At 37.2% G+C, this 27,159-nt stretch overlaps 1 protein-coding gene across 24 annotated transcripts in view; it reads right to left on the bottom strand.

The window, feature by feature from the left end:
- Positions 1-27,159, bottom strand: part of Adgrl3 (adhesion G protein-coupled receptor L3) — a 747,948-nt gene that overhangs the window by 232,206 nt on the left and 488,583 nt on the right. For all 24 annotated transcript variants that reach the window (XM_076546498.1, XM_076546504.1, XM_076546503.1 and 21 more), the window contains one exon: positions 9,777-9,857. In XM_076546498.1, coding sequence (XP_076402613.1) covers positions 9,777-9,857 — 81 coding nt within the window. The remainder of the gene's footprint in view (positions 1-9,776; positions 9,858-27,159) is intronic.

Here is a 27,159-nt window from a genome sequence, read left to right as displayed (position 1 = left end):
TGAGAATGACTAGAGAGAGAGAGAGAGAGAGAGAGAGAGAGAGAGAGAGAGAGAGAGAGAGAGAGAGAGAGAGAGAGAGAGAAAGAGAGAGAGAGAGAGAGCAGTAACACAATCTGCTCCATTGGAATCACAAAAAGTAATGAAATAATAATGAGTGTAAAGCAGAGAACACACGATGAGTGCTCACACAAGGTCCACTCAGGAAGTTGGTATTCCAGGAAATCATAAATAATGTCATGAAATAATGTCATATTTGGGAAATACCCACAAGAGAAATATATGGATCTGTTTTAGTTTGAACATTCAGCTTAAATTTGACTTACATAGAGTAGGAGATAGTCCTTGACTTACATAGAGTAGGAGATAGTCCTATGATGTATAATGTGTTTTCTAACATTCCTGTGGTCCCGGCTTCTGCACCTTACACTTTTCCCAGGGACATAGATAGTAAATTTTAGCTGTTGCCATTTCTACGCCAAATCAGTGCCTCATTGAAAAACCTGTGAGTTTGGAAAATATTTCCCCTCATGAACAGAACAACAGAACACCTTTACTAATACCGTTCTGAGTGAAGATAAAAGTGAAATGAGACACAGAGATAAAAAAGGCCTAGCACTGACTGCAGCAATCTCAGAAGGGTTAGTCCAGGAACAGTCTTCAGAGGCTAGGCCCAGAGCTGTGGGGCAGGATGCTGGAAGAGGCAAATTTCAGAAAGCGACCTGTCAGTGGCTGTGGAGAGACTGCTTAACCCTGCTGATATTCCTTGTGCATGAGCAGTAGCTCTACTGAGGCACCACCACATCCAAAGCAAGGATCGTTACTGCTGAAGCTGGAGGAGAATGGCCAGAGCATCACAGGGCATGCTTTCATTTAACGGCCAGTGAGTACCAAAAATCTCATTCCATCAGCCAACACCCATGGAGCATTTGGCCACACTCCACCTTCCTTCTCACTGGGCGCATGCTGAGTCCAACACAAGTAGTTAAAAGTCCTAATTGGCAAAACTACCAGATCACTTCGCTCCCTTTAGGGATTTTTCTCAGCATAAGAATTATAAGCCTCAAGAGACCAGACAGAATGTACTAAGGTTTTTGGTTTTTTTATTTGTTTTTTTTTTCCCTCAATGGATAAAGATTAAGTTTCATAAAACACCTTGTTTGGAAGGCATGTTATAAGCCTATAAGCTCCCCACTCTGACAATCTTGAATAAAAATCTATTTTATCATTATGTTCAGAATTTCATCTCAATTCAATGAAACACAAATTTAATCACATATGCGTAATATGATGACATTGCACTAAAGACCATAAATATCATGGTGATGTCAAATCTGAAGTCATAGGATATTTTTGTTACTACATGAGACCATGTGTCTATTATTTTCTAGACTTAGTCAAAGGTCTATATTAGTACAACAGGGTGAGTTTACCATTAACAGTAAGCTATCGTGTCCATCTGTATCTCACACGTTTTATACTGTACTTTTTACAGTTTTTGTAGATTTATTTGCTTTATAGGTATGATTGGTTTTCTCACATATGTTTGTGCACTACATGTGTACCTTGTACCCAAGGAGGTCAGAAGAGGGTGTCAAATTCGCTGGAATTGGAGTTCTAGATAGTTGTGAGCCTCCCCGAGGAAGCTGGTCAGCAAACCTAGGTTCTCTGGAAGAACAAGTTCTCTTAACCACGGAGCTATCTCTCTAGCCTCACATTGTATTCTTTAAAAGATATCACCCCCCCCCCAAATACTGTGTGGAATTTAGAATTGTATGAAGGAGTGTTGACATGGCTAGAGCACTCAAACATGACCACAGAACTCGTATTGCAAGTTTCATTTTATTCTCTTGAGAAAAAAAAAAAAAAAGCTGGGAAATCTAAGAAATGTATGTGTCATCATACAATGCATACACATTGAGAAGCTAGGACAGCACCATCATAGACTATTAGAGAACAGACATAGAAACTCTTGAGGAAGAATGACAGATGTCACCTTCCAATTTTATTTTAATCAATCTAAAATGATTTTACATTTCACTGGCTGATACTGTGTGTTAACGACTCTAATTTGTGTTGCTAAGCTGGCTGAAGCCTATTTTTAATGTAGATGCATCAGGCAGCACCATCTGCTTATTTTGAACTTTAAAAAATATTTTCAGTGTGTGGATTTGCTCGATCTAATTCAGTTCACACATGGAACTTAATGCTTGGCATTACTCTACTTCATTGATTACGTGCCCATTGAACCATGATTATAGTCCTGAGTTTATTACAGAAAAAAAATGTTTAAAAATAAACATTTTATTCAAATGTAAGTAAACCTTTTAGCTTTTACTCAGAATACAAGTTTTAACTTAAAATTATAAAATACAAAAATTAGTGTATATTAGACATATTTTTGCCCATAGCTGTATCACGAGTTGCTCAACATTCTGGAAAGCAGAATGGACTGAGTAGCTAGCAATGTTTTTTATAAATAAAAATATTCAAAATATCATTATTACCAATATTATAAATAGAAGACTTAGAAATTCATGTTTGTTTTTTTTCTTGAAACTTGATGTGAATTAATCTAAATACAATTACTGTTGATGTTGGTGAGGACAGGAACGATAAACTGGTCAGGGAGTTTAGGGATAGGTACCTCAATTCTTGTCAGACTGGAAATGTCTCTAGTTCTGTCCTGGCCAAAGACTAAAAATGCCAGAAGGGGTTGGTTGGGGCTGCTTCCAGCTCTGGTTTCTCATGAGTTTTTTACATAATAACCTCAGAGAGCCCCCCACTGCCTAAAAAGTGGAAACGCAACACCTAGATGCCTGGTGGTAGCTCAACCAGACTACTCCCAGCCTCCATGCCTCACCCTAGTTTCTACCCTACATCCAATAAAAGCCCCCAGACTAGCAATGGGATGGTACCCCACACTTGGGAGAGAGTTCCACTCAGGAACTCTGCCCTTCTTTTCCCTGAAACTTCCACCTCTAGTAAACTTCTTCCTATGACTCACTCGCCTGTGGTCCACAAATTATTCTTTGACTTCAAGACAAGAACATGGGGCAACCGACTCAGTGGAAGGTTGTGTGTAACCAAGAGCTTTTGGCACGCTGACTAAAGTCCTCATGAGGCCAGGAAGCCTCCATCCCACTCAAAGACTCTACTTTGACCCCTCTTACTATTTTCAGTGTGAAGAATCCCTGCTAAGGTCATCACCCAACTGGATAGAGAAACAATGGAAGATCAAGGAAGCTTGAATACAGGATCAAGTGAAGAACGTACCTAACTAGTATACTTGAATCTCAGATAACATATGCTTCTGCTCCAGATTCTGACTCCTGTGTCTTCCCATTCTCACATAATCTCCTTGCCTGGATGATGCTGTCTGTCACACAGACATATTCTGAGGGAATTTTGCAAATGAGAAGTGGGGAGGGAAAATAAAGAGTGAGGGAGGCATCATGGAGACCAGAAGTGGTCATCCTTTCCCTTGGAACTGGAGCTACAGACAGCGTTCAGTTGCCATGTGTGCTGGGAATAGAACCCGGGTCCTCTAGAACAGAAGCAGTGCTTTGAACCGCTCTCAAATATCTCTCCAGCCCCAAGAATAATCCTCCTAGAACTACAATTTACAAATCTGCCACAATATGACCAAGTAGTATTTCTTTCACTTTCACTTGTATAAAGTTGGGGAATGTGTCTCAAAGTCACACACTTATTTTCTGTGCAGAAATATATAATGAATTCCATTGAACTGACTACAAAGTGTAACAAATGTTTTAATAATGGAAGGTTTAAAAACAATAGTGCTTCTAGACAAAGCTATTTTTTTTAAGAGATCTTGATTAATGAGACATATGCCAAGAAAAATTACTATAATGGTGAATGCTGATTCAGGAGCTTATTTTTATTAAGTAGTTTATAGTGAAGGCTGTGACTATTTTTTCTATTTATAGTGGCATCTCTGGTTAATTACCTTGTAATGTATTGTGACATTAATGCACTAGTAAACTACTGGAATTTACACCCCTATTCAGTAATAAAACTCTGTAAATTGAAGAATGCACATAAAGTCATTGCAGGCATAAATTATGTGACCAAATGCCATGTATGGTCACATTGGACTTAAAGAACAGAAACTCTCAAATTTACTCATTAGTGGGTAAGTGCCACTGAATTTATATTCAACGCCACTTTACAGCCACAGAGAGTACAACATTTTACTCAAGAGTGTGTTGTAAGTTGTTACACTATTTTCCTTAGGGTTCCTAAGAACATCTTGGACATAATTCAACTGCACATAATCACATAATCAAAAAGGAACATCTGAAAAACAGGCAGAGGAATACCATAAAATACATTCTCATAAAAAATGACAATGCCCAGGATAGATGGTTTGGACCCATGGACCAAATCCAAAGTGAGTCATCTGTAAGCTAGCATGTAGAGGGGCATGACAATTTAAAGCAGATGTAGCTGTGTGTGTGTGTGTGTGTGTGTGTGTGTGTGTGTGTGTGTGTGTGTACATACACAATATGTACACATAAACAAGAAGTTTAAAACATGGGCTTTTCTTTTTGAATGATCTATTTTGTTTATTTGTGTGAATATGAGGATGTCTGTGTGACCATATGCTGGGTGTGTTTGTGGGTGTTCCAAGCCAGGATAAATGTGTCAGATCCTGGAGCTAGAGTCACAGGCCTTTGTGAGCCTTCTGATATGAGTGCTGGGAACTGAAATCTGGTCCTGTAGAAACAAAAGCTCTTAATCTTTGAGCCATCTCTCCAGCCTCGGCCTCCAGTTATAAAGTCCAAAGCTACCAACAATTACTTCATCATCAACATGCACAGAAAAATTACTATTCAAAAATAAGGTAACAAGCCATCCAAATTAGCTCCACTTACACTAAAATAAAACGGCAAAGATTCTGAGGCATCTACCTTGTCACTGTTACTTCGTATTTGATGAAGAAAAGCTTCCTAGGCCAATGTGGTGAGTTATATTAGCATATTTTAAATATTTTTGTTTATATTATTAAATTGGTAAACATCAGCAAATTCATCATGGTTTTATTACAAGAATATAGTCAATTCCATAAAATACAAAAGATGAATATTGAAAACAATAAGCAGTCCATGATTCATTATTGTGTATGTAAAACAGGGAGACCAATGTAGCAAGGGAAATAAAGACAATGGAGGGAGAAATCTGGCAACTGAGTAAAGGGAATATCAAGAGAGAGTTTGCCAGGCCAGGTGTGGTGGCATACACCTTTAATTCTAGTTTAATTGTAGCACACAAGGCAAAGGCAGGCAGATCTTTGCGAATTTGAGGTCAGCCTGGTCTACAAAATGAGTTCCAGAAGAGTTAGTACTGTTACAGAGAGAAACACTGTCTTGAAAAAGAAAAAAAAATAGTTTTTGTTGTGCATAAAACTACAGTAGAACATAAGAAAAAAAAAGCTAGTTGACTAGCCAATCTTACTTTATCTATAGTACAAAATAAATTGTACATAATCTCCTAAAAACATTGCAAATAGAATTTCACATATTCAAAAAGCCTAACTTGCCATCTAGAGTCAAATAAAAAAAATCTATAACCTGCAAGAGAAATTTTCTCTCCTCCTCTTCTCTTTTTCCCCTCTCAACAAATAGATGGAAAAGAATATGGAGAGAGACACGTAGTTTGTGTGGATAATTTGAATGTACATAAAATCAATATCAATACACCATCTATTTAAAAAAAATGGTCAATGAATATAACTGGATAGCTGAATGGAAATATTTTGATGCTGGAAAGCAATGATACTGTTAGGCCCTCTCAGTGTCATTATTAATATCTGCCTTTGAAATAAATGTTAGATAGTCTTTGAAAATATACAAGCTTTTTGTGTAATCAAAATCTCATCTAATGAAACTGTCTCTTAGATTCTTTGTGTGGCCTGTGTGTATGCATGTGTGTATAGGTTTGTGAACTGTGCATCTATGTAGAGGCCTGAGGTTGATAATGGAAGTCTTTCTACATCCCACTCTATCTTATTAACTGAAGCGCGCCTCTGAATTGAAATCCAAGCTCACCATCTGGCTAGTCTGGCTAACCAGGTTGTCCTGCAGGTCCCCTATCACTGTCTGTCTAACAATGGACTACACACACATCACCAAGCCTATCTGGCCTTTATGTAGATTCCCGGGATCTGCCGCATCTTTATAGTTGTGAGGCAGGTGCTTTAACCAGAAAATCATGGAGGCAGCCCTTGAATGTTCTTTCTTAGTGAAACAAACAAAAGTTGTTTTTCATGAGGTACTGACCATAAACACAAAGGAAGCATCTGTAGGTCATTTCATACCGAAGACCGTCTGAGCATGAGGAGCCATAAAGACAGTCATTCTATGATGGCAGGTCCCTCCATATTGCATTTCTGCTGATGCCATCTTTATTTGGGTCCCGTTTAGGCAACCGTGTTGAAGAGAACAAATGGGTGCTGCTACTTTGACTTTAAAGCTTTTTTATTTTAAAGTTATATAAACCTAAAATCTCTATATAGTCTGAGGTAAGTTTTAAGCATTGGTGACTGTGGGTGATCATCATTCACTCTTTCCCAGCTGAAAATCACCCATCGACATGAAAGAGAAGCCATTTGTAATCCAGGTTTTAACAATGGCTGCCTACTTTCCAGGCGAGTTTCTCAAGGTCCGGTATAAAGCAGGTGCATCCCATGTATTGTTTCATTCTCATGATCGTGCCAGATTAGCCTAGCATTGTTTTTGTAATACAGATGGCAGATCAGCCTGGTTCCAGAGCCTGCTCTCTTCCCATACACTACTGCCATGAACTCAAATAGCAGTAACAGCTATATCTTATGCAGGGTCCGTCAAATGCCAGACCCTGCTCCACATCCCCTGGCCTCACAAACAATTTCAACTCCACCTTCAGGATTGTGAGGTGGTTGAAGACAGTCAATTCAAAAGCACCCAAACCCTCCAAATTGGATATTTTCAGAGTCATTCTAGATTTATTTCATTTTTGCATGGCTTTACAGATTTCTGTCTCCTCTTTTTCATGTACCCAGGCTTCTCTGAATGGTGGCTTTTCTATGACAAGAGGTAACTGACTTCTGGCCTCTCAAGTCTGAGGTTGGCTAGGTGACTTGCTGTGACAAGTGAGACATGAGCAAACCTGACTTAAGCAGAGGCTCACCCTGAAGCTAGGCTTCCTATTAGAGGGACCACTTCTGCAGTGACAGGAAAGGCAGTGGACCAGATTGAAGAACAACAGAAGAGGCATTAGGCCAATACCTATGTGACAAGACATTTGTTAAAAATGTGTGAACCATGCTCTTACAAAACCAGCCAGATTGCTGACTATTAAGCATCTAGCTACATCAGCACCAAGTCCATTCAACCAACTCTCGGAGCAATAGTATGGTTGCTGTCTAGATTTATTGTTTCAGAGTAGATTTTTTATTCGTTCCAGCCATGCCATTTGGGGGTGGGTGGGTTTTGGTTTTTCAGGACAAGGTTTCTCTGTATATCCCTGGCCATCCTAGAACTCACTTCCTAGAACAGGGTGGGCTCAACCTCACAGAGATCTGCCTGCCTCTGCCTCCTGAGTGCTGGAATTAAAGGCATGCACCACCATGTCCAGCCAGCCATGATTTGTAAATAATCTTCCTCAAATTATACTGGGGTCACATCTAAATAATAGAATTATGATAAAGTACTCAACTTGTGTAAATAGTCCTTCACCCTTGGTAAGAACAATATTCTAGTAATTAGCATGTATGAATCAATCTATCGATTTACATTCATGCCTATTCTTCATGAGGGATTCTGTTGTTATCAGAAGGAATCTCAATCACTTTGTATTGCTATATCAAAATATTTAAGACTGGGTAATTTAAAAAGAGGAAAAATCTATTTTCCCACAGTTTTGGGAGCTCATAAATTCAAAAGGCTATCAGACTCAGGAGAAGTGTGTTCTCCATCTAAGATGATCATCCTCACGCTGGAGGGTAGGAGCACAATGGAGCACCTGGCTAATCTCTTCCCCTTTTATTCTAGCATCAACATTGGTGAGGGTAGAGGCCATCCTTATTGGACTGAGGGTTTAATCTCAACATAAAATGTGGAATGAATACAGCCTCTCAAGCTACCTAAATAGTCAACCCCCACAGCAAGCTCAGAGGTACTTCTGCTCCATCCCCATAACAGTCAGCCAGATACCACACCTCTGATATGTTTTAGATCCTCTCCTCACTGCTGGCATAATTCCAGTTAAGTGCCCCATCATCTTTCAGCTCAACTATGGGAGACACCTTTCTTTGCCAACTGCTTCCCCAAATAGCTCATCATCTACCCTGACGCCAGAGAGGCTATCTTCTCCAGAACTGACACTATGGTACATCCTCCATTTGGTTGGAAACACCCCAAAGCAGCCTTTTCCCAGGACAAAGTACAAACTCTATGGTATGAAATATGGAATCCTTTATAAGCTGTCATATTTCATCTCTTTAACTTTCCCTTCTAGCACTCTCTCTTAAAAAAAAAAAAAACCAAAACACCTCAGACTTTCTGTGTTGGTTCATTGTGCTTTTCTCCATGGGATTCCCTTATAGACCCTGGATCTTGGTCTCTTGTAAACCATAAAAGTCATTTTAGAAGTGTTTACTCTATTGCTTTTCACTGTAGGTCATTTCGACAGAAATCAACGGAGTGCTTTCAGCTATGTATGCAATGTATACCCAGCCTCGTGGCTGGGAAACATTAATTCCAACACTATGTCCTCCAGGAAAACACAGATAAGGGCAGAAAGCATGCACACTGGCCAACAGCACACAATGTCTCAGGGGAAATAACCCAGGGAATCATGGCAGAGTTTGAGCATAGAATGCCTCTCTGGACGTCAAGGAACACTACCAGACAGGTGGGAAGGTACAGCCTTCCGATCCAGGAGAATCTTACATGACGCAAAAGAGATAGGACTTCTGCTAGAAGGAACTGCTCAAGAAGGAGGCATGCTCAAAAAACTCACACCTACTGACTTTTGCCAAGCCTTTGATGGTTCTGCTAGAAAATACACGGCATACTTCAAATCCAAAGTATTAACGGTGGCATAGCTGTGAGTTGTGAAACTAAACAGTATGACAGTGGGAACATAAGGTTTGAACACTAGGAAACATTATGAAGAGTGGGGCCTGGAATTCCTTTAAAAACAAAAAAATGAATTCTATCTTTACATAGTAAGCTAACTAATGTTACCTTTCAATTTCTATTGTGCTTGAGTAATAAAAATATTTTCAAATGAGTTTTGTTGACATCCATGGAAATAGTTTTAATTTATATGATTTTATAAATCAATAATAATATTGAAATTACAAAGACATAATTTTTTTTATAAAAAATACTAATTTCCAAGGAAAATTTCTTTCACTATGACTTTGGTTATGACACTGAAAACAAATACACAATTATAAAAACATTTGATGATAGAAAACTAAATCTGAGTAATAATCTGGTGGCTTGACACTCTAAATAGGGATTCAAATAGACCTCTATTTAAATGCCTCAGGATACCTATTTTTTTGAATCAGCGGATTCATTTATTTCTTGAAACAGTATTTCAACTTCTGTTTTTAAGATTTTCTGACTCGTTATTCACACATTACTTTTCTCATTTTTTAAATAGGTACTGTACTACAAGTGTATATTACAACAACAGCCAGTTTCATTAATTACCCTTACTCATCACTGAACACTGCTTCTTTTCCTTAAATCAAGAAAACTCACCTCGAACCGGGGGTCTTTCTAGGTCAGAGTCAAGGTGAATCGGTGGAGAGATGTAGGAAACCTGTCCATGATGCACTGGCCCTGTGAACACAAAAGGAAATATTAAGACATCATAGGAACCATGATATGGCTCAGAGAGTAAAGGTATCTGCTACAGATCCCCCGGCCAATATCATGGAAGGAGAGAAATGAATCCTACAAGCTGCCCTTGCCTTCTAACTTTAATATTAACAGCCTGACTATTCATTCTCTCTCTCTCTCTCTCTCTCTCTCTCTCTCTCTCTCTCTCTCTCACACACACACACACACACACACACACACAATTAAATAATAAATACATTGTAGCTGTCTTTTACTTTAAAATTTTTTATGGTGTTCTATCATTTTTATTCCACACAGAAAAAATGTCTAGTGTAGATTATAAAACGGTCTTCTTAAATATGAATCAAACATCACCCAATTAAATTGATTCTTCTAACTAAGATGGATTTTTTAAAAAGGGTTTATACGTTTATTTAGGAGTTTCCCTCCCTACTTTCTTTTCCCCTCTTTCTCTCTTTGTTTCTTTTTCTTTCTTTTCTAGACAAGCTCTTGTGAGGCCCAGGCTGACTTTAAACTTGCAACATAGTCAAGAATGACTTGCTTCTATCTCCCAAGGGCTGGGACAGGAAGTGTGTGTGTGTGTGTGTGTGTGTGTGTGTGTGTGTGTGTGTGTGTGTGTGTGTCTGTGTGTGTGTGTGTGTCTGTGTGTGTATGTTTGATATTTAGTTTTCCCTTCAGTTACATTATAGATAATTATGAAGTGGTAAACTTGGTTTTAAGAAAACCTCAAAACGTCAGAAACATACGTATATCTATCTGAATACATTGAAGTTATGAAGAATAAACTGACTTTCAGTGCTGTCCTCTGGATCCAGTATTGTAGACAGTGCCAGCGGCATTTATTTCCCTGTCCATCAGTGTTAAACAATTTTCAGACTGGCACTCAATGTAATATCTGGATGGCACTTAGGATGCTGAAACCCTGACAAACAAATTTTTCCTTAAGGCATTTCTCCCATAGTTTGAAGAGAAAACTATTCTATCCTGCTTGTTGTAACTTGATGGAAAAGAAAGAACTAGCCAAAATTTAAACTGCATGAAGATGGGTTCATTCCCTATTCTTGGAAAGCATTCTACTCCCTCGCACATTTCTTTGTAATAAGTGTTGTTTTATAAATAAAAAAAATTACCAATGTTGATTTGAAAACTAAAATGATCTTTTTTTTAAGTTCATTTATTTCCCTAGTCTTGGCATCATAATGCAATTATGTCCCCCATCAAGAAACACAAAAAAGAAGAAAGACTGATGTGAACTAAAAAAAAAAAAAAAACGAAAATTCTAATGTTCAAAGTAGCTATCACTTGTACTGATGATCCAACAAGCAATTAGGATTCTGAAGCAAGAAAGAATCATTACTGAGTCATTACATTTTCTGAAGCTACTTCATACAAAGAAGATCTGGGCAGAAGTGGAGAAGCCTCCACTTTCTTCCTACATGGGAATATGTAGTTATACTTTTACACATTTACTATAGCAATTTACAGGGTTGTTAATCTCTTTTCCTAAACAAGGAAAGTTAATGATACATAGATTATGATAACAGTTAGAGTAACCTTCCCGTTTCAAGTAATATTCGACTAGTAATAAACGCCGCTGATTCCTCTTACGAGGCACATTTCAAATAATTAATATGGCTCCCTGTTGATAGGAGCTGCTGTTGCTCACAGCGTTTTCCTCACTAACAGTAGAGATGGCAGAGCTGATATAATGTACACAGTTCCTCAGAATGGTAACTAAGAATATTGCAAATCCACTGGCCGTGTTTCAGTGGAGCCCTTAAAGCACTATTACAAAATGAATAAGTTACCAGTCTGTGCTTAATATGGTTTATTAAAAAGTTCAGATTAGCTTAACTAGAAAACTACCTGTTCAGATGCACTTACACAGTTCACTGAAACAACATTTTTGTTTGTAAAGTCCTGTATCATTTAGGTGTGAATCTGTTTAAAAGGCTAATTCTTGTAAATAAAAATAATATGTCATTTACTTGGTATTTATACCCTCAGTAATCTCACTGTATGAAGTAATATCGATTTCATGTCTGTTACTGGACCATGGTTTCTACCATTTTGACAATAGCTACCAGGCAGCTACAGGTATATTACCATCACCATGAAGACTAGGTGCAACATGAATGTGTACATATTTTAAACCAAAGAAAGAAACATGAAGAAATAGGCAGCTTTGTCAAGCACCTGCACGGCTAGAAGTGTGTTTTGATCAAAAAATGATGTATTTTCCCTCAAAGAAAATCTCAGTATATATTAAACCCTGGGAAAATATGAACCAACTTTAGAGAGATACAATGAATCTTTGTAACTGTCCTTCTTATACTCAATTCTGAAAAAAATAGGTAACTCATAGTTTGATTCTCTTCTGGGCCCATGGTTATAGGGTGTACAGAGATTACACTACATACCCATGGGCGCTGAGGCAAGGACAATTGGGAGCTGGTTTGCCATCATATTCTTTCTCTCTCCTGGGAGAAAGCTAAGAAACTGCAAGATGGATGTGTCAGGAAAAGCCATACTGGCTGGGAAGGACGAGCACAGGAAGATGGAAGAGACAGTGAAGTTCTGATTTGCTAACTGGGAGTTCTGATTTGGATAACAGACACTAGAAATTATATAGCTTGCTGCTGACTGGTTTGTTGGCATCAATCATATAATTTGAAATAATTTTTAGTGCACTTTAGATTAGTGGCAGTCATAGATCTATCTCCACAAAGCTACATAAAAATATAATGCCTTCCTTACTGTGTGGTTAACCAGATTATTCACCAGAGCATGGAGAGAACAATTTGCAGTTTGAAATGTCACAACTGAGTCTACAAAGCTCTCTCTTTTTCATTACGAATTATTTCAAGGGGACTGGAGAGATGGCTCAATGTCTAAAATGATTGACTGATTTTCTAGAGTAGCAGGGTTCAATTCTCAGCACCCACAGTGGGTAACAGTGGTTGGTAACTCTAGTTCCAGGGCATCTGAGATTCTCATAGGGCCTCCAATCACTGCATATATGTAGCACACAGACACACATGAAGTCAAAACAACCATACACATAATTTTTTTAAAAAAATATCTCCAAAGGCAGAATTATTTTGAAAAAGTAAAATTCAATAATTATTTGAAAATACAGTTCAAACCATTAATAAATGTCACAATAACTTCTCTTAGACGTTAAGGGCTGGGAATGCTTCTTATTGGTAGACAGTTTACCTACAGTGTAAGGCCCTGAATTCAATTACCAAGAGAAAAAAAAACATATTGTTTTTTCAAACAGTTAAAAAGAAAAAAAAATCAGGTAAAAAACTTGGCCAACACCTCTTATTTTAAAGAGGTTCGAAGAGTTCCCTTAGATAAGGGCCTTATCTGCCATTTCATCATATCTGCTGAGCTCTGCTCTCCCATACTGTCATCAGCCTGGTCGTGAAATCTTAACTTACACATTCAAATATGCAACACCTCCAACTATTGCTGCTCTACTTTTCAAATTAAAAATATCTTTTCTGTCCATTATTTTCCTGGGTTTTAGTTTACGTTTTCCCTGAATTTTTAAGAAAAAAAATTGTTGAAATTTTGATTTCAATTACATTAAATTAGAGAAGAAAGATTAAAATTATTGGATTATATATATATATATATATATATATTTTTTTTTTTTTTTTTTTTTTTTTTTGGTTTTCCGAGACAGGGTTTCTCTGTGTAGCTTTGCGCCTTTCCTGGAGCTCACTTGGTAGTCCAGGCTGGCCTCGAACTCACAGAGATCCGCCTGGCTCTGCCTCCCGAGTGCTGGGATTAAAGGCGTGCGCCACCACCGCCCGGCCGGATTATATATTTTTTAAAAAAGATTCCTAGGCATATTTTACAGTACTCTACTTCCAATTAAAAGTTTGACATTTTCTTGATAACTTCGTCCTGTTTTTGTTTTTGGAAGGGACCTCAAGGACTTTATTTTCTTGGTCCATGGAGTGGTAAGAGGACACATTAACTAAGTATATTTGTTAATGTCTGCTTATGAATAGTTTTTGCTTCTTACTATCCTGTTTTTTTTTTAAGCTAAGCAGATATATCGAAAACATTATAATGACTTTCTGTTGTATTTAGACATTAAGTTTCATCTATATATTCATATTTTTATTCTTCTGTGCTGCAGAGCTTAAAAATGTTAAGATTAACTTAGAGGTTTTACAGTTTAGAAGGAGGGTTCCCTAGTGTTTCTATGTCCTTTTCCCTTCCCAATGACCACTTCCTTCTTTCTATGAGAAGTGTGTGGCCACAGATGTGACACTCTGGTGAAGAATGGAAGGGTTGTGTAGTCTGAGTCACTCACTGGTGGGAATGACTCACAAGGTTTTCCCACGAAGCATGGTGTCGTGACCCACAGCAGAGTGAGTGTACCTCCTGGTGAGTAAGGGGAATTTTTATAGACCATTGAGAACTGGAGAGAGGAGGTGCTAGTCTGGTTGAGATTTTATTATGGATACCAATCTGAATGTTCTCAACTCAGTTATTGGAGGGGGGGAGGAGAGATTTTTTTGTATTGATAGATACTATTGTGCCTGGGCAGTAGGGGACTGAAACAGATATCAATCTGAAAGCAAGATTCCGCATCTTGTTACCCTGCAACATAAATACCTTACTACTAAAGAAATGACAAATTGAGAAAAATAAGAAGGGTGCACAATATGCTAAAGTCTCCAAGAGAATGATTATTGTAAGCCAAAGACAACTGAGAATCAACACATGTGGAATACTTCTCTGTCCATCTGCCTATCTATCTAAAGGCAAAGTGTGCACTTCCATTGAAGGAGCCAATGGAGGAGAGAGACCCTTTTCATGGAATGTGGAAGTGTCTGTATCACAATGAGATTGTACATCAGATCTCACGAAAACAGTCAAAAGTTCAGCTAATTCTCCCATGCATTTCCCAGTCTGTAGCCCAAAGCAAATTATGTCTTGAAGCTCAAATTCTCTGCCTTTGTTAAAAGGACATAGAAGTCTCTGAATGTAACTGCTATCTTACAAATATTTAAATATTAATAAAAATCTTGTGTTTTCTGATATTAATCTGTCTTTCATTAGGTGACTTCTCAAACTCAAAGAACTTAATTTAAAAAATAGAGGGAAAGTTTTCCTTCCTGGCAAAAATTGTCAGGAAAAAATTAGAGATTAGTTTTCCAAGTTCATTTTCATTCAAATATACTTGAGGTAAAAGGATACATTAGAAATATATATATACATATATATGTGTGTGTGTGTATATATATACACATACACACACATATATAGATTTATATATCCATATGAAATGTTGGGATTTAATACATGCACTATAAAGTTTACTAAAGGTGTATAATTCAATGTTTTTAGTAGAATATATCAACAGAATTGCACAACTCACCCCTGTATAATTGTAGGCCAATTTCCTCATCACAAAAAGAGAAACTCTAGATTCATTAACCTCCCCTCCTCATGTCCCAGTTTATCTCTGCTCTAAGCAATTACTCAACCAATTTCTTTCTCTATAGATTTGCTTATTTTGGACTTTTCTTATAAATGAAAGTACATGTCCCCTTTTGTTACCAGCTTTTGTAACTCAGCAAAAATATTCAAAACCCATTTTTGTTGTAGGGTAAATCATTGCTTCATTCCTTTTTCTCATCAATTTTTTTTTCATTTAACAGCCATCCCATATTTTGTTTCATGCAATCATCAATTGATGGGGACTTCAGACCATTTTCCCACTCTATCAGGAAAAATGCTGTTAGGACCTTCCAAGTTGACCTTTTTTGTGCATTCTTCTTAGGTAATTACCTGGGAAGTGGATTGTTGTATCTTACAGTAATTGCTACCATACTTACATATTTTTGAGGAGCAGCTAGATTGATTTCAAAAGACACTCTCACTTGGCTTTCCACAGCAAGAAGGCATTTGTAACACTATGGAGATATTTTTCAGTTTTGTTTCCTCTTAAGATGACAGACCAATAAATTCACAGTTGACCAGATTTTGAAATAATTCCATTTATAATGGCTGAGATCTAGAAAATAAGCAGTCTCTCCAAGTCAATATCAAAAAATAAAATAGGGAATATGGGCCTAGAGTTATGTAGTCCAATCTCACTGAGAGGGTCCAAGAAGATACTCTTGCAAACAGGACGTATAAAAAATTAAGAAAGAAGAGCAAGTCATGCTCTGAAATAAAAATCCAAGCTATTCTGTGATGGGTATGCCAAAAATGCAAAAACTTTCAGTCTGGTCAACAGAGCCCAGAGCTGTAGTGAAACCCTCAAGCTACTGTGGATTCTGAAAAAAGTCCTATTTTTCTTTTTTCATCTTTCATTTAATTTCTATTTATTGAAGAACCCCAAGCAATTTCTACTAGAGTTCAAATATAGAAAGGATTTGACCAGCTTTCAGTAAGGCAAAGGTCTTTTCTCTCTCTCTACTTTCCAATAACTCACTTGTACATCTGAACAAGAAAAGACATTTACAGAACCGTAGAATTTGGAGAGAGAGGCGTTTAATAGCTTATAGCCCAAACCCACATTTTAGTATGAAGAGACTGACAGCTTGAGAAGTTGAAGAGTTTTTCAAATGGTAAGTCTGAGTGGCTATCATCAAGGTGATGTTAGAGACAGCAAGAAAGGATACAGTGGCATCCCTATTTTGCTACCTGGGAAGTGGGTCCAGAAAGGCAATGTTTTCTGGGTATATAGGGCATGATTTTTCAGAAGTATTGAGAGCTATTTGTTTATGAAAATATGTATTTGATATATATATATATATATATATATATATATATATATATATATATATATATATACTTCTTCTTCCGGTCACAGGTTTGCTATGCTAGCATGCAGATTCTGCTGCTCTCTAGCCAAATAAGTCAACAAACAAGGCACCAGGACCTCAGTCTCCTCATTTGTATGATGGGTTTGTAAAAGCACTGACCTCAGAGGTTATTCTGAACATTAAATGAATCTGTGACTATGGAATAATTGGTACAATGTTTGGTACAAAGTTAAGTATTTAGCAATGTTTAGCTATTTTAATTACAGATTCATTCTTTCATTAATAATTCATTAGCCACAGGTACCTTTTAAAGTGTTTTGCATTTATCATGCAATAAAGTAAGAGCTAATTCATATCCTTAAGTAGATAAAGAAAAAGTAAGCAATAAACATAATTACGTAAACTATATTATGGGTTCTAGAGGCTAAGGGTAACAAGAAAAGCTTAGAATAGGGTGCAGGGAGTTCAAGTGGGGAGGCAGGCTTCAACTTTTCACAGCATGCTAAGAGAAGACCTAATTTAGTTGTGTCAACAGTATCTGAAACACTGGAGTGACCACTCTGACGTTAAAATCAGAAAAGGTCCAGGCTGGGGTCATCCTTGGGGATTCCTGGCACCTTCCCTAGCACCAGGTTTCTCTCTGTCCCCATGATATCTCCCCTCTATCATGGCATCTCTTTCATTGCTTTCCCACTCCCTCCCTGTTCCAGCTCGACCATCCTGTTCCCTTATGTTCTCATCCCTTATCTCCTACTCCCCATTGCCCGCCCCTGCCCCTCATCCCCAGTTTGCTCATGGAGATCTCATCTATTTCCCCTTCCCAGGGCAGTCCATGCGTCCCTCTTTGGGTCTTCCCTTTTAGTTGGTTTCTCTAGAGTGAAGGGCTTGGATTGCCTCTGCCAAATGTGCCTCCCCATAGGAGGCCTTGCCTTCTTGTGGGTGGGTTGAGAGGGGGAGGCTGGGGGTTGGGAGTAGGCAAGAGGGGGATCTTTGATTGGTGTGTAAAATGAATGAAAAAATTTTCTTAATAAAATTTTTTTTTTTTAAATCAGAAAAGGTAAAAAGGAGGTGAGCATGATGGCTCAGCAGGTAAATGGCCTGGCCTGAGGACCTACTATCTTTGCTGGAACCCAGATAAAGGTGGAAAGAAAACTCCATAAAGCTGTCCTTTGACCTCCGTCTGCTTACAGACCGTAATATATATATTTTTAAAGATTCAAAGAAAATCAAAGACTCAAATTCTATTTCATTTCATTAATCAGCTTGTGTGTTGGAAATCAAACCCAGAGCCTTGAACACTAACTGTGTTAATCTCCTTTCTCTAGCCCTAACAAATTACTGAGGTGAATGCTTTTATAAAGAAGAAATGTTTATTTTAGCACAGAGATATCAGCCCATGCCATTTGTTTTTGAGCCTATTACAAGGCATCAGATTGTGGTAGATAGGGAGGGGTGGACGGTGTCCACCTCTGCACAGCCTTGAAGTGAAACAGAGATAAGGGGCTGGGCACCCAGTGTTCTCAACTTCTCTGGGCCGTTCACAACCACTTAACTTTCTTCTGCTACACAGCACCTCATTAAGGTTCCACCACCTCCCTGGGTTCCTTGTTGAGTGAGACTTAAGTAGACAGGGTTTTGATGACATGTCACACTCAAACCTTAGTACCAGGTAAGCATTCTAGCACTTACCAGTAAGACCAGCCTTCACTCTGATTTTAATGATAAAGGTTAAGATTTATGATAGCAAATATGGTGGTATGAGATGCTTTTTCATATGCCACTTCAAAATACACATTATAAAAATAACACTGTCACCACTGACCAACAGACAAAAACAACATACATAAAATATGGAAAGATACACTTTGAAAAATGACCATAAAGTTCCTCTTAAAGTAAAACCATTCTTTACAATCACAAAGTCCTCACTGGTTTCTCCATTTACACTACTTCTCAACTCAGTTTTTCTTAGTTTTTTTCATACAGTGTTAAAAAGAAGTTTCATAATTTATTGCCTTCTACATAATTTTTATGCTAATTTGCTATTTACTTAACATTTTTAAATTTCAATTTATTATTTTCCCCCAGACACATATGTTTTCCCCTTAAAGGAAAAAGAAATATGGATTATTTTTGTTCTTAGGGTCCATAATTTTATTATTTTGCTTTGAGAAGTTTTAGCATTAGTGTAAGTCATATTTCTTTGCTCTTCTTCAATAAAGACTTTTTTTTTTTTTTTTTTTTTGGTTTTTGGTTTTTCGAGACAGGGTTTCTCTGTGTAGCTTTGCGCCTTTCCTGGAACTCACTTGGTAGCCCAGGCTGGCCTCGAACTCATAGAGATCCGCCTGGCTCTGCCTCCCGAGTGCTGGGATTAAAGGCGTGCGCCACCACCGCCCGGCCTCAATAAAGACTTTATGTGAGAATAAAAGAACCTAAAAAAACTACATTTAAGAATGGCATATGTAATTTTTCTTCAGATTATGTTTTCAAACAACTCTGAAAGCAGCTTAACTTTCTCATTAAAAAGTTTGATTCCTGTTGAAAATAATCTCCACTCCATATTAAAAACCTACCAAAGATCAATGAGTTCTTTGTGCTTCTGGAAAACTGCTCTTGCCCAGCATTATACCTTGTTTTCTTTTCTTCATATTCGACTCTAAGTATAGCAGAGGGCATCATTAAGAACAACTTGCAGGGAACTAGGTTAGCACCCATCAAAAGCAACTAGTAAAAGAGATCTTAAAGATGCCAATTTGACACCTTCTGATTCTGATTTTTTTTTCTCCCATTCAACTCATTTTAAAGATGTGTTTAATATTTTATTTATTTGTAAGAGAGTGTGCCTGAATGAGTTATGTGTGCCACATGTGTGCTGATACCTGCAGAATTCAGAAGTCCTGGAACTAGAGTTACAGATCATCCTGAGATTCCTGATATGGGTGCTTGGAATCAAATCCATATCTTTTGCAATAGTCCTTAAGTGCTCTTGAAGGCTGAGGCATCTATCCAGCCTCCTTCTCATTAATCAAACATACACTTGTGAATTTAGCAATATGCGAGGAAGTAGAGAAACAACTACATGCTTAATTTGCCACGGACATGGTGTCTCTTCAGAGTAATCCAAAGACATCTCTGTTCTAGATAACACCTTCCTTATGACAGAATATTTTGAAACAAATTCTAGACACCATATGATTTCACCTGTGTTATTATTTGCATCTTTATCAATGTTACATAGGGGTTATTTTAGTTTCCTACAGTATCTTGCTGATACCTACATTTTTTCATTTTTATTATTTATTTATTTATTTATTTATTTATTTATTTATTTATTTATTTATTTGTTTGGTTGGTTGGTTGGTTGGTTGGTTTTGCGAGGCAGAGTTTCCCTGTGTAGCTTTGCACCTTTCCTGGAAATCACTCTGTAGCCCAGGTGGGCTTCAAACTCACAGAGATCCACCTGCCTCTGCGTCCCGAATGCTGGAATTAACGGCGTGTGACACCACCCAGCTAATACTTACATTTTTAAAAGACACATTAAGAATGAATTTAATATAGAATTGTCAGCAAAATAAAAACTATAAATTAGCAAGACAGGAAAGCCTTGTAGCATGAACAGCACACCATTGGTCCAATGTTTAAACCATGGAAAGGATTACTTTATTGTTTTTGATGAATTTTGGTTCTCACAGATATAGAGGGGAATATTTGTTCTAAAACTAGAGAATATTTTGTTCTTCTTTCTTTTTATCCTAAATCATATTTTTATTTTTGTCAGAAAATATTTGCATATGAGATAGAAAGCTTATTGTTTAACCAAATTGGTCTAGGATATTGCAATATAGGCAAATAAAATTTGGTATAAGCATAAAGTTTAAGGCCAAATATCCTCTTTAAAATATAATTCAGATCACAGATTTACTATGAGAAAGAAATTAACAGAAAAAATGAAGATGATTAGTGTCTAGTATAAATAAAGAGTCAACAATTCTGTGTCTTTACTCTTACTAACTTTTTTTTTTTTTTTTTTTGGTTTTTTTTTTTGGTTTTTTTGAGACAGGGTTTCTCTTGTGTAGCTTTGCGCCTTTCCTGGAACTCACTTGGTAGCCCAGGCTGGCCTCGAACTCACAGAGATCCGCCTGCCTCTGCCTCCCGAGTGCTGGGATTAAAGGCGTGCGCCACCACCGCCCGGCTACTCTTACTAACTTTTAACATACGCTTTCTTATAGGTTTATATCATTGTTGTGTTTGTATATTTTTGAAGTTTTATTCATTCCTAAGTATATCAATAATAAACTAAATGAAGGAATATTAAGCAATGAAAATATTTTAAATTATTTGTAATATCTAATTTTTATAGGGACAAAATTGAGACAAGAAATATTCGTGTACTGGACTCAGATTCTGCTAATGCTCTGATTTAGACAGGCGAAATTGGCTGCTGATTCAAATATTGTTATTTTCTTTTCTAGTTAATAATAGGATATTTCCTTTTTGGGATAGCAGTTATTTTGCTTACGGCTGTGATAATTAAGTATATTTTATATTCTGGATTTTTGTTCAAGAATGAGTCATTCTTGAACTGTAAGTTGTCTTTGTAAATTATCTAATGTGATTTTTATACTAATTTGATTCTGAAGTTTATTATATTGGACAAACTTTTATTTTAGCAAATAATGGTTAAAAACAAAGAAAAGGATCACGAAGAAGGTCTCATTATTTCTCCATTACACTATTATTTACTTGGATATTTTATGTACACTACTATCCATTTGACAGAAGTACAGGAAGTCAATACAGAAATTCTAATTCTTGAATCTCACAATACACGGTGTATGAAATTATGGATTTTGGTGGGTAAATGCATTTTCTAGAATAACAGAAGGCAGTAAATACATGTATAAGTCATAGTAAGTATTCTGTAAATTTCATCATTATTTTTGTGTACAAAACGATGAATCTCATGGTGATAAATGAAGAGAACATCCCAGGTAGGTGACTGAGGGAAGTCTGGCAGAAGACCCATGCATGCTCTGACTCGCTTTCCAGGTGAAAGTCTGCTTGTCATACACTTGTAATTTTCTTGCATTATTTAGAAATTCAATTCATTACAATGTGGAATATTTTAAAATCCATTTTATGTTTTTGTCTGTATATGTTATTGCATCTATACCATGTTGAACATGTGGAGGTCAGAGGATGATTTCTGGGAGTCAGTTCTCTCCAATCACCATGTGGGTTCTGGGGGATCAAAGTTAGGTCATCGAGCTTGACAGCAAACACTTTCACTTGCTTATTTACTTTCACTTATTTACCCTTTGTGTAGTTTACTCACTTATTTAATTAATTAATTAATTACAATTTCCTGCTAGGGATAAAAACCAGGGCTTGCATGCGAGGCAAGGACAGCAACACTGATGCCCATCCCAAGCCTATAGCATCATGTATGAAAAAAGCTGAAAGAGTGAAGAAACTTGATGGGATTTTATTTATGACAGGTGTAACATAAATAATTTATTCAACCCAAAATTTTGTTTGTAATTCAGTTCACCTGTCAAAACTTATCAATATGCCAATTTGCAGCTTAGCTATCAAATTTTAAGACATAAAAAGTGAAATAGGTTTTATATTTACATTCTGTTATGAAAATTTATATAAGATTGACAATGCTGTTAATGTGTTTTTCAAAAAGACTTTGTCAAATGAAATATGGTAATAATAAATATGTGAGTATATCTAATTCTATTTACATATAAATATACATATGACTTTTAGCAACAAATTATCACAAATTATTTTAAGATTTCCCTTTTTACCCCCAAAGCTGAGGGCTGAAACCAGGACTTTTGAGGTTTCTAGGCAAGTGCTTTACCACTGAGCTAAATCCCTAAGCCTATTTGAAGGTTTCCTAAATGTACATTATTGTAACATTGCTGCAATTTTAAAAGTGATGAAACCAAGTTATTCATTTGTTTATTTGACCATCCCTTTCACAGAAGAGTTAAAATGCCACATCAATGAAGACTATACATAGTCTTTACATTAGATATGACACTCCCTAAACAAGGCCTGAAAGCATATGTTAGAACTCATTTATTCTCTCTCACCCTAGAACTCACTGGAATATCTTATACACTGTAAAAACTCAATGTATATACATATAAGTGCATATATACTGAGTCTGTGCAAGTCCACAAAAGGCTGTTTATGGAGCTCTTGAAAAATTTCTGTACCAAATACAGAGCAATTTGATGAACACAGATTTTCCTAAAAGGCTAGAAGTGCTAAAGAGGTTGAAATTCCGTCACTGTCAGAAAACTTGGCATAAATTGGCACTGTACTTTTGTGATTCGTCTCTATTTAATGGAACTGAAAATAATTAATGGCATGTGTGCACACACACACAATGGAACTATGTGTTTAGCAGAAAGGGTTATGGTACTTGAAACTGTTATCAGCATTACTTCAAAGAAAACTACTTGCTTTCTGAGTCACATAAGCTAACAAGCATGGAGAAAAGCAAAGCCCAGAGTCTCAACACAGAACTTTCTCCCTGGACCCCATGGCCAGGGAGCCGCCATGCTGCTGTGCTCTAAAGAATATCCTAGCATAATGTGAGAAACACAGCACGTTAAGTTGTATTTTCAATCCTGCTGATGTTATCCTTTCTCCTCCTACTGTATCCAGACAAGTACCTCACCCCCCACACACACACCAAAAAAATGACAAATAGCTGGCTAGGTTTAACTGAACAGATGCTATCACTGAAAAATGATACAGAGACATCAAGTCAGAAGCTACTCATCATAGATTACCCTCTTGTACTGTCTGTCATGCCTCACTCTATACCATCTACCTGAGCCTGCAGATCTTGGAAAAGTCACATCTGTGGAAATGGACCAAGAACTCTGGATACTTGAGTCATGTTATCAAAATGCATAACAACTCAGTTCAGGAAAGAATGGACTTTTGTAATATATTCTGCCATGAGTCCAGTGTTCAAAGTACTTACAAGTCAAGGAAAGGAAGAACCAGAGGTTTATTTTGTGGTTTATTTTGACACGAGTAAATACACATGCACATATAATGGATTTAAAGAAGAGACACAAACGTACTTGCTTGTCCTACAGTCAGGTCAAAACCCTCTTTCCTTTTTACCAATCCATTGGATCTGTGAGGATCAGTCAGGGCGACAGCCTCCGGAACCTGACAGCATGTTACTTCACTGAGATCAATACATGTCGGCAGGGACTTCAATTCAGTAACTCAATGCCAACTCACTGAATTCGGGAACTTACAGAAACATGATCAGAATGACCCAAGCATAATACCACATCAGTGCAGAGAGAAATAAAAGAATATAGGCATTTTCCTAGGATAATAACAATAAATTTTACTATCTTATTCTTTTCAAGCTATTTTAAAATACTGCATAGAATAAGATAGCCTGTAGTGAAATTTTGACAACTCTCTACTGTATAAGAAAAAAGCTATAAGCTAACAAATGGGATCTCTGTACAAACTGTTCATTTCTAACATCAATTTTAGCGGTCTCAATCAAAGGAATTAGAAATACACTCAAAGAATAGGAAGGATCACCAGCACTGTTTGGAGGTACAAGAGCTTGATATTACTTATCTCCAATAAGGAAAACTTCAGAGTTTCATAATTTTTTGGATATATGTGATCTTACATGATGTTTTTTGTTGTTCATAGGTGTATACATTTGTTTCCAAAAGCATTATCCAATTTTATTATTATAATTGAAAACATGATTAAACGTGCCATGTGGATTTAATGACATCTGCAATAGTTTCTTTGTTCACACATGTACTGTGTATCACACCCCAAGCCTTCTACATTCTAGGCAAACACTCTGCAACTGAGGTATACCCTCTGCACTTGGTTCTCTTTTCTATATGAAAAATAACACTACATTTCAAAGTACTTGATATTAAAAGAGGTTCACAAATAAGTGCGAGACACAATAGCAAAACAATAAATGAATAGATCTTGTTTTCATGCAATAAAAGCCAAGATTTAATATTGAAAAATCCAGGGTTCAGTAGATAGCTCAGTAGTTTAGAGTCCTTGCAGAAGGACCTGAGTTCAGTTTCCAACACCCACATCAGGAAAGCACTCACAACTCCCTGTGAGTCCAGCTCTGTGGCACCTGACAATCTCTTCTGTACTCCTGTGGATTCTGTCACATAACATAAAACCACAGACAGACACAAGACACACAGAGACTCACTCACTCACTCACTCACTCACTCACTCACTCACCTGTCAATAAAAATAAAATTTGGAAAATCTACACATGAAAGAAATATTAACTGAGTAACACATACCATGTGGTGTTCCTAAAATATGTAAAATCCGAAATGGGGGTAGGTAAACATCTAAAGAAGACAATGTGGACCCGATAGTTTAGAATCCCAATATTAACCAAAAAGGATGGCTTTGCTGTCTCTAAAATCACATGCTTTTACAGTTGCCGGGCGGTGGTGGCACACGCCTTTAATCCCAGCACTCAGGAGGCAGAGCCAGGCGGATCTCTGTGAGTTTGAGGCCAGCCTGGGCTACCAAGTGAGTTCCAGGAGAGGTGCAAAGCTACACACAGAGAAACCCTGTCTTGAAAAACTAAAAAAAAAAAAAAAAACCCACAGGAAAAAAACAATAAAATATAATGAATTTCAAATAACTTATTCTATGATTAAACAAATAATTTTTTTGCTTGTCTCTTTTTTGATACATGGTTTCTCTGTGTTGCCCAACTGTCCTGGAACTCACTCTGTAGACCAAAGTGTCCTGGAACTCACAGAGGTCCACCTATGGGGATGAACGGTGTGCTCCACCATTGCCCAGCTAAATAAACAATCTATCCAATCAAATGCATAACTTGATAAGGGCTGTGCAGAATTTCTGCAGTTTTTGTTTAACAAAACCTTTAAAGATTTTCATTGATACTAGTGAATAGAAATAGGATATAAAGGAGAAAATTCATTGTATTACATTCTCATCTAGTATTTCTAACAGCAAGTAAGCCACACCTACTATTTCTAAGGGGATTTACAATGGTAATTCTTATTCATAAAAAGGGTTTTAGATTCATATTTGAGGAAATAAGCAAAGAAGATACAAAAATATCTCCAAGGACATATCTGTGAATTTATAGTGCTATAAAATGTGCCTTCATGTGTTAATCTTGCTCCATTGACATAACTAGGAGAGGGCTGAGAACTCAGTTTAGTGGTAGAGGCGTGTGTAGGCTGTATGGGGCTCTCAATTCAAAAGCTAACACCACTAATTAATTCCTTAACAATTTGAAGGGGGTTGCAGCTGTATAGCTCACTTGAGGACACTAGCCTAGCATGCAGGAGACCCTGTGTTTCAACCTCAGCATCATTCCTCAGCACATCCCAACATCTGACTGGTAAGTCCATCTCCCAGATATAGTCACTCAGAGGCTTATATCACAGATTAGCAGCATGGTCAGATTGTTCCTAGAGCCTGCTGTGGCTCATGGGAGCAGGAACATTCCTTTTAGGCATTATATTCACAACAAAAATTTGGACACGGTAGAGAGAATTCCGTCTTTAAAAAGCAGCCAATGAGAAAACAGCAGAATTTAGGTCTAGACTGAAACAGCTTTAATAGCATAATATAAATATTTTAATTGAGAAGCCAGCTCCATTCTTTGGAAGCCAAAGTATCTTAGAGATTAATTTCCTCAATTTAGTTCTAGCTAATTTGAGTTGGACTTGTCTCACAGTAAAACAAAAGCAATGTGACTCATAGTTTGTGTGCAAACATGAGCATGGGTGTCTGGGAAGCCAGAGTATTGTTCTCCCTTTAATAAGGATACAGGTTGAAATGAAGGAAATTGTTTCAGCTCTTCTCTATGACCACTAAAACGTTTACTAGCACTGTTTAAATATAGTAATTCAGTCATAAACACACACACACACACACACACACACACACACACACACACACACACAAACACACACACACACATATATAAAGATATACATATACACACTAATGTAATTTGCTATACTTTTTAATGAAAATATTTGTGGGGTGCTAATGCACAAACCCTTTAAAGTTATTAATTACTGTTTGCGGTGGTTTAAATGAAAAATGTACCCCACAGGTTCATGTATTTAATCACTTGGTCCCTAACTGGTGGCACTGTCTGGGAAGTTTTGGGGACCTTTAGGAGATGGAGGCCTCCTGGAAAAAGCACACATCACTGGGGATGGCCTTTGGGTTTACAGCCTGTCCTCAATTCCAATTCTATCTTTGTGCTTCCTGTTTCTAGACAAAATATGATCAATCTACTTTCTGCCCATGTCATCATGCATTTCCTAACTGCTGGCATGCCCTCTACCCTACAATGGACTCTATTCCTCTGAAATGTGGAGAGCATGGAATTATTAAACCACTGAGAAGTACATCCATTTCTAGAAGATTAC

Source organism: Peromyscus maniculatus, chromosome 10 (assembly GCF_049852395.1).
Source record: "Peromyscus maniculatus bairdii isolate BWxNUB_F1_BW_parent chromosome 10, HU_Pman_BW_mat_3.1, whole genome shotgun sequence".
NCBI classification, from domain to species: domain Eukaryota; kingdom Metazoa; phylum Chordata; class Mammalia; order Rodentia; family Cricetidae; genus Peromyscus; species Peromyscus maniculatus.
This window is presented reverse-complemented; position numbering and strand designations above follow the sequence as displayed.